Consider the following 9,285-nt stretch of genomic DNA (forward strand, 5'->3'; position numbering starts at 1 on the left):
GAGAATCACCTAAACCAGGCCGACATTTTCATGCATGCAGTTTTCTTTGATATAAAGAGAAAATTCCAGACCATGTGTGATGGCACCAACTTGTTGGAACTCAAAGCCAAGCCATGTTGAACATGATCTCTCCCACCAGCTGTTTGTTTCATAGAAGAAAAAGGGGTCGTGTTACAATCCAGCTCCAATTACTTTTTGAAGTATGGTTGACATTGCTAGGGCCACATTTACGTGTCAACAATATTCCATCACCACCACCAGCTTTGCCTTCGCCATCCAACTTGCGGATGGGCTATTGCCTGTCTGTGGTTCAAAATGTTTCCAAAAAAACGAAAAAACTGCATTTTGCTTCAGCCTTCAGAATCACCACAAGAATGTTTTTGCAGAACCCCGTTAGTGTTATCTAGAAAAGAAACCTTTTAAAAATGGGGTGGTGCCTACCTTTTGTAGCGTTAACTTTTGTTGCTAGCTTTTACAAAATTCTCTTTCAAGAATTAGTGCTTCAGGGGAAGTTGCGTCGAGGACCTAACATTTCTAACACAGATGTATATCTTTTCTTTAAAAGAAGCAGTGAGAACCATAGACTTTGAATGTTAAATCATGCAGCAAAATAACCATTCAGCTTTAGGGGGTTGCAAGCAATTCAAGCCAGGAGTTTGCTGAAAGTGGCTGCAGATTCAATCAGAGTGATAAAGCATGGAACAGCGAGTCAGAATCGGTCACTGTCTCATTCACATGGATGATAAAGATGTGTTTATAGCATCAAACACCTTTATGATCACATCAACACTTTGTCATCATTGTTAATTTAATTGCACTAAACTAATTCAACTGTCTCCAAATGCTGCATTGTTCTCTGTAAGAGAAACTCAGATTTGGGCTTAACTCCTAGCATCTTAAGTTATTGCAATGAAAAAGATACAAAGTTATCCTCATACGCCAGGCATATTATCTATACATCTTTACTATATTCCCTATTTATCCTATTGAAAAACAAAAATGCCTATCGTGTCAAATAAGAGACGGTGATATTGATCAGTGGGTCTCCTTGGTAATCATACTGCAATGAAACCAACATCCAACTAAAGGTCTTACTGTAACTAATCTTACCAACAAGCAACGTTGCATCTCTTGTAGTCCTAGTAATTTATCTTTTATCAAGCAGTCGACCGAAAGATTTATGGGGGACAGTTAATAAGATGCTATTGTTTCGAAACAGTATTTCCTGCCTGTCCTGTCTTACCTATTGCTTCCTTCAGTGCGTACATGCTGTAATATTGATAGCATTTACAAATCTAACAATCTTTGTAACAGCTTTACCCATCATATATCTAAGATATTTGTAACTGTTTTAGCTTTTGGATGCTGCTGCACAAGTTGTTCAATTACGTATTCATCTGTTTTTCTAATTCCTGAGGTCAAATCCTTTAGGATATCAAGCCTAAATCATGCCCATAAGTTTGAGTTTGGGACGGGTATTTTTCAAGTAGGAGTTTTCTTTCTTGTCCAATACAACCTTTGCTTTTTAACTAAGCCCTTTAGACTCTTGAGGGTTTTGAGGGGAAATCTCCTAGTCCCAAATGGAAAGTCGCTTTAGTGCTTTTGTCCTGCTTTCCAGATCCTGCACTCTGTTCATGATGAGTTATGTAAAGTGGGTCCATTCTGAGATACGAAGGACCTCTTGAAGGTGGTCTCTGGTCCTGTTTCAACTTTTAAGTAATAGCCGTGGATGCTGGAGTGGAGAGCGATAATGCATTCCGCATTAGTGCGCTTTTTCACCCAATGCCTTGAATTCTAGTCCCTCCTCCTAACCCATTATGGCTCCAACTGCTCTCAGTGCTTGTTTAGGGCAGCTTCTGTACCCCAAAATTCAAGTAGGGCTAATCAGTTTCTAGCTTCCATAAACGTGGACATTGACCTTCTAGCAGCTAAAAGCTGAAGTGCCAGAATTGAGCTTTCGAAAAAAAGGCTGATATATAGGCAAGTTTAATACATTTCCTTAACCACCAACAGTCCTAGTTATTTACAATAATTTCAATTTGACTTCACTACTTTATACAGTTCCAATTGAGGTAAACAATATCTTATATGCAAAGAATTCATCTATTTACTCTATATATTAATGGTATGGGATCAATCAGCTCTCGGGTACTTTATTTTTCCTTAATAGGAAGAGGGGGGAAAAATGATCAATAAACTCAGGAGTTTTGAATGACCACCAAGTGATCGCGGGGTGGGCGTGCCGGAGTGGTTATCGGGCATGACTAGAAATCATGTGGGCTCTGCCCGCGCAGGTTCGAATCCTGCCGCCCACGCCTATGTCCTTTTTACCTTCTCGAAAGATCAAGCCTAACACCAACGTTTTTTATTTCTTATTCTCTTTAGACCTTTTTGTTTGGTTGGGAATCTTTCTTTTGGTTTTTTTCTGTATGCCCTTTTTACCTTCTGGGAAGATGAAGCCTATCAAAAACGCTTCTCCCACCCCCTTTTGCCCAATTGGAAATAATTATTTTCTCAGAGAAACTAGATAAATATGATGACCGCATAACTTTAGAATCTATACTTCCTTCCCCTGCAGAAAGAAGTGAAGCGATCACAAAGTTGAACACTACCCACTTACAGCATCATCAGGTTTTCAGTCAAGCTACTGTTTAATCAATTTGATCGATTTCGCAAGTTAGAAGCCCCTCGACAGATGAGGATTGAATTCATGTTGAACCATCCAAACCTTTTTGCACTTACCAATTTCGATATATAAAATATATACTATTTTATTTCGATAGTCAAAAAATATGATTACTTAAAAACAGAGTATACTGGGAAAATAATTTAACGTATTCATAAATTTTTTATTTATTTTTAAGTAATCAAATACTTTATGGTTTCTCCAATTATCATAAACTATACAGTAATACCAATCATGACTGTTGGTTAGTATGGTGTTAAAAGACAAAGAATCTTACCCTCAACGACATTTCACATTGACTAATTCCTTTTGTTTTCTTGATCTCTACGTAGTTAAGTCTTACGGGATTCAAAGTACTTGAATTTGACAGACAATGATAGTGATTGCAACTTAACTCAATTTTAAACATACTTTGTATGTATATATGTCTCGTCTGATTAATTCGGACTATCCATCAAATTTATACGACTACGGGGTTTCAAAGCTGGAGAGCATTTTCACATTGAATTAGCTTTACCAGATTCCCTGCGTTCCCTTATAAATTTGGGTGGGGGAAACAACATATAAAATGAAAAGCAAAACACCAAACTGTCACGTGGGATTAGTTCAAGTGGCGGTAAGGAGCAGAGAATGAGCAACTAGCTTCTTTCACATACTGTAACCTTGTGACCATGTTTGTCAAATTGGACCAACCCCATTCATAGAATGCCTAGCCGCTATCATACACAAGGCAACAAAAAGCAACCGACTGCAATCAAAATTTCGCGGTTGCTACTCAAGATTAAAGGCCGGTGGACCAATTAAATAAAGTTTGATGCGTTTGATCTCATGTAATGGAGATAAGAACCTCCAAAAATTAATCATCACTCCCTTCACACTCTCTTTTTATCTTGGCTTCCTCCCTTTGACGATATGGCTTCTTGTCTTTATGTCAAAACATTCCTTTTCTCCTCACCAAATGATCATCAACCTTTTATTCTTGGACCAATCTCTTTCTCTACACGTATTCTTCCATTCATAAATTCTAACTACGAAGGAAAATGAAAAGGAAAATTACAACCCTTTGTTTTTCCTTTGCAGAATCTTTATGAGGGAAAAATTAAAAAGGTCTATATATATATATATATATAGCTTTGAAAGGCTATCATTAGGGTGTTGAAAAATATACAGTTCTTTGCGGACCGGTTTGACCTTTTAGTCATATTCTCAACCACTACAATTTTTCAGTACATTGATTAGTGCCACTTACACACGTTTGATGTTAATGATATGCGAATGGAATTTGTGTGTGAATGATATTAAAAAATATGTTTAAGGAATCCAGATTCGGAAAGGTTTTTTGAGAGGTTGGTATTAGATTGGAATAAGACATGTCACAATGCCGATTTATTAAGTAAGCTCTTTGTCTAGATTTTCGATTGAAATTATCGAACATGGTGACAAAATACTCTAGAAAGTGCTTTAGCATAATTGATGATGAATTATTGGGGTTCAAGAAATCTGGTGTGGTAAAAGGTTCAATGGATTCAACCGGCCTCTGCACAACCTTGAATAAGTAATCTCTAATTGTTTGTATGTCATCATTGAGAGGTCATGGAACTGATTAACATTTGACCATCTAAGTCATCTAACAGTGTATCTGTGGGGTCCCAAAAAGAAAGATTTATCTTAACTAAGTGGGGTGGCAATTTATAACTTTATATGATTATCTTTTAATCGTATAAAATTTTAAATAAATATTAAACAATATGTAAGTGTAAAGAATAAAAAAAGGTGTCAAAATTAGATATAGGTTTTTGCTTCACCAGCTAGCTATATGATGCTGTGCAAAATTTCCATTTACTCTTTTTCCTCAAGACTGCAATTGTAGCCATACTCTACCCATCAAATTCATAAACAACCAGTTCTGGAAAGTGAATGCAGGCCGCCATGGCCACCATCCCTAGCTCTCTCTATATATAAATATATCAGAAACTAAGAAGTGGAAATGGAGAGATGAGGTGCATGTATAACTCACAACATATATCCCATATTCTGCATTCAAAACATGCATGACATTGGCACACCCCTTTATGTAACTAATTAACTTAATCCAACTGGCAGCTGAAAATACATTAGTTGCCTCATCACTTTTGCACACAAACTATTTGCATGCTTAATTTACTTGACGTGCTTGATTAATACATTCTTAGATATCCACCTCCTCCCACGCTTCACTCATGAATTTATTCCATGCCTGTTGTCATATATATTAAATATTATAACTAGACGTGAAGGGCAAAAAACAAACTACTTATGTCCGGTCTCTTTCTCATTGCCTCTACTCAACTTTTAGCTAAATTATATTTTTTCAAAAAGTTTGATTAATTTATTATATTTTATGTTAAAATTTAAATTTTTTATTCTGTAAAATTGGTTTTCATGGTTTTTAATACAAAAAATAATTTTAGAATATAGGTACTTACAAAAATATGAAAATTTAATTTGAAACATGCCAATATAAGATGGACAAAGGCTATGAGACAGAGGGAGCAATTAATAGTGCAAAATGCATTATTGCTTACGTCTCTCCTTATTTCCTTCATATATATATTCAAACAAAAAAACTTTTTAAATGTTAGACCTTATAATTAATTAACCCATTAATTAAAATGCAATTGACCTTTTCTCTGTAAATCTACTTTACAGTTTACAAGCTGTACTTCATTGAAATGGCATTCCCTTTTCTCTAGTTGGGTACTTAAGATAGATAATGGTGCTCCTTTTTTGGTGCTTAAAATGAACAAATATTTAATATTCTTCATGTAATTTTAATTTTTAATTGCAAGCACTTTCATCTATATAATATTCTTCATGTCATTTTATCCCTAAAATTTTGTTGATAGTCAGAGCAAAATTGCTAAAATTGTTATTCCTTTTTTGTAAGGGGAGATATTGGACTGTGTCTCTACCACCAGTTGTTGCACGTAGATTCATGTGCGTATTTTTGTGCAAGAAGAAGAAGAAAAGGGGTAGGTGGGCTCACCAACAATGCCATACTGATAAGGCTCGCTTCTCTCTATCTCTCTCTCTCTTTAGGCACTGTTGTTCTCTATTAGACAAGTACTAGTTTGTTTGTTAGCGGTCTCTCTGGAGAAGAGACGCTCATAAATTAGAGCATTCCTCGACCAAAGCAAGCTACACCAAATTCAGTTTATTTTTCCACCACCATGGAGCTTAATGCCACCACCATGCAGCACCCTCAAACCTGCCTAGAAATAACCATGGAGGTTCATCAAGTTGTCCAACCACCCCATAAGAGCACCATTCACAAGCTTAAATCAAGGCTCAAGGAAACTTTCTTCCCTGATGACCCTTTGCGCCAATTCAAAGGACAGCCAACGAGGAAGAAATGGATTCTTGCAGCTCAATACATATTCCCTATTCTCCAATGGGGTCCGAATTATAGCTTCAAACTCTTCAAATCGGATATTGTAGCCGGACTTACCATTGCTAGCTTAGCCATCCCACAGGTCACTTCAAAAAAAATCTTGCTTTTTCTCCTCTTTATCTGATAGTAATTAGAATGTTTATCCATTCATTTGATCTCAAATTTTTTACCTCAGGGTATCAGTTATGCTAAGCTTGCTGGTCTACAACCAATTGTTGGTCTCTGTGAGTGACTCTGCTCTTTTAGTAAGCTTATTTGCAACTTTGAGATTCCTGTTTGATTGGATTTTCATTTGGTAATGCTTGTTTATTCCTTGTTGGTCTAGATTCCAGCTTTGTGCCTCCTCTTGTATATGCTGTACTTGGAAGCTCCAGGGACCTTGCAGTAGGGCCTGTTTCCATTGCTTCACTTATACTTGGATCCATGCTTAGACAAGAAGTATCCCCTGCCAATGATCCTGTCTTGTTTCTGCAATTAGCCTTTACTACAACTTTCTTTGCTGGTTTTTTCCAAGCTTCTTTGGGATTTTTAAGGTGAATTTGTCTTTTCGTTTTAAACATATCTTTGCTTTTTTTTAAAAAAAATTTAAATAACCTTTCTGATGATTTCTGGTGTAATGTGAGCAGGCTTGGATTTATCATTGATTTTCTCTCAAAGGCTACTCTTATCGGGTTCATGGCTGGGGCTGCTATCATTGTTTCTTTGCAGCAGCTGAAAAGCCTTCTTGGAATCACTCATTTTACTAAACAAATGGGTTTGGTACCTGTTTTGAGCTCCGTTTTCCACAATACAAAGGAGGTATTGTATTTTACTCTGTAGTCTGCACCAATCTATTCCGTATATGTAAATGTCACTTAAATGGTAACTGCCTGTGGCCAACTGCTGCTTGCCATAACCTCTGCTTTTTTCGGTAACTTGATAACTCTTACTAAAACTTCTTGTCTCTTGGCAGTTAGCAGCCAACTCATTCATGTCTGGCTTGCCATAACCTCTGCTCATATTTGTTCTTGTCATAAATTTATGTATGGTTTCTTTGCTTCTCATGCAGTGGTCATGGCAAACGATACTGATGGGGTTCTGCTTTCTAGTGTTCCTGCTAGTGGCAAGACATATTGTACGTCTTATTACTTCTCCTCTCTTTGTCTTCAAGTCCCATATGCAATCTGCTATCTTTATCTCTCAAAAGAATGCTCTTAACCGCCTAACAATCGAACCTGTTACTCACTCAAAGACAAACCCCCCAATAATGTCATTGTGGACGGTTTCAATCATCTACATTCACTATTTTCTTACGTCTGGCCCTGGTGCTATATTTCACCAACCAGAAAGCCTAATGTTGATGATTTTACTCTTTTCTGGTCTGCATGGATAACATGTGTCATGTATTTCCATGGTCTGGGTGGTCATAGTTTCTCCAAATGATTTCTATTACGTTTTTTTATCTTTTTAATTCTTTTATGTGGACACCCTACCAATCCTGAGTCCTGAGAGCGATATTAAATGCATTATTGACCATTTGCAACTTGAGGAAAAGAGGCCGAGATTTGAGAAAAACATTGTGTGGGAGGCTTAAACTTTCAGCTTGGACATATCAGTACAACATGTATGGGCTCTATGAGCCTTTAGCCCTTTAGCCTTCATAAGACTAATAGCTGGTTTCGATGTGCGGGGCAGTACGGTGGGATGCCTCCCTACTCTCTAAACAGCATTAGACTCGTAGTGATAGCACCGTCCCGCACATCCAAACAGGCTCTAAGTGGGTGACTTTTGCACACAAAAGAGCCTTGGTTCTTAATTTGAGCCACAGGCTCATATGATAACGATCCAATCATAGGCTGAATCCTTGATAGTCTGCAGAGTTGACTCAGATGCAATGCAAGCCACGTCAGATAGTTGGTCCCACATGAAAGTCTAATAGAATACTCTCTGACAACAATTTGGTTATGCATTTACTATCAAAATTGGGGTGTGTGCCATGCAGAGCATGAGAAGACCAAATTTGTTTTGGATCTCAGCTGGGGCTCCTCTTGTTTCTGTGATCCTCTCTACACTAGTGGTTTTTGCATTCAAAGCTCAGCATCATGGCATCAGTATAGTAAGTTTCCTGGGTCCCTCACTTAGTAACTCCTAATATATATTGCTCCACTTTTTTGTTTCTTACAGTTAATTGGTGTGCTCTACTCACTTAGATTGGAAAATTGCAACAAGGATTAAATCCTCCTTCATGGAATATGCTGCAATTTCGTGGGAGCCACCTTGGACTGTCAATTAAAACTGGCCTTGTTACTGGAATTATTTCCCTCACTGTAAGTTGTTTTAATTCCTTTTTATCTGAATCTTTTCAATAATTAACGTGACACCTCATTGAAAAGAAAAAACAAATGAGTCCACCAATCACAATTAAACTAAATGGAGGAGTTCTTCACAAAATTGCCAATGTTACCTTCGTACCAAACGCTATCAAGAGAGGGTTTTGCACGTGCTTATACCTTGATTTGTATGGAGTTGCACAACAAGTTGTTAAACTGATACTTTAAGCTTTGCATATCAGTACGTAGGCACAGCTTTTTAAACCAATTGGCAGATCGAAGACAAACCATTTAAAGCTTGATGTGCAGTAGAAACATGCATACGATTATTAAATGGCCGGTTGGCCACGACAAATTTATTTTGAAGTCGGAGCCGAAGAAAATTTCACAGACCACGATTCATCGTTATGGTAATATAAACTGATGAGCCAATAGCGGGCTTGTCAGACTATTGAACGAGTTCACAAAGGAGGTAAAGTTAAGAGGACTGACTTTTTCGAGTGAAATGAACACCCCTTGGCGGCGTGGCAACTTTCACAGTCAAGTAAAAGATAAGATACTGGTTCAACCTGCAGATGATGAAAATTTAGTGAAGGAAAAGCTAAAGGGGGTAGAATAAGAGCATGGACTTCTTAGCCAAAAATGCACCAGTTTATATTATGAAAACAGATTAAAGATCGTTCCAAAACCTCTAATCAAAATGGTATGACTTTTTTTTTTTTTTTGCATAAACCTTCATATAATCAAGTTCAGTGTTTTTTAAAAGAAGACAACACCATGCCTGCATCTATACTTAAATTGAAAGATAATTTACTTGTAAGAATATTTCGGGAAGAACAGAAATCTGTTTAGCCATTATT

General features: G+C 37.1%; 1 protein-coding gene and 1 non-coding gene across 2 annotated transcripts; both read left to right on the plus strand.

The window, feature by feature from the left end:
• Positions 1 to 2,233: 2,233 nt before the first annotated feature.
• TRNAS-AGA (transfer RNA serine (anticodon AGA)) lies at positions 2,234 to 2,315 on the plus strand. Its single transcript has one exon. It is a non-coding gene; the product is annotated as a tRNA-Ser (tRNA).
• A 3,254-nt stretch (positions 2,316 to 5,569) lies between these two features.
• On the plus strand, positions 5,570 to 9,155 carry LOC110423218 (putative sulfate transporter 3.3). Its single transcript, XM_089784674.1, has 7 exons — positions 5,570 to 6,198; positions 6,292 to 6,340; positions 6,442 to 6,649; positions 6,743 to 6,914; positions 7,165 to 7,230; positions 8,098 to 8,211; positions 8,306 to 9,155. Exons 1-7 carry the CDS (start codon positions 5,896 to 5,898, stop codon positions 8,462 to 8,464), a joined length of 1,071 nt encoding a protein of 356 aa, XP_089640800.1. The 5' UTR covers positions 5,570 to 5,895; the 3' UTR covers positions 8,465 to 9,155.
• The last annotated feature ends 130 nt before the right edge of the window (positions 9,156 to 9,285 follow it).

This window comes from Theobroma umbraticum, unplaced genomic scaffold, assembly GCF_002168275.2.
Source record: "Theobroma umbraticum cultivar Fairchild unplaced genomic scaffold, ASM216827v3 scaffold_20.0, whole genome shotgun sequence".
Taxonomy (NCBI): Eukaryota; Viridiplantae; Streptophyta; class Magnoliopsida; order Malvales; family Malvaceae; genus Theobroma; species Theobroma umbraticum.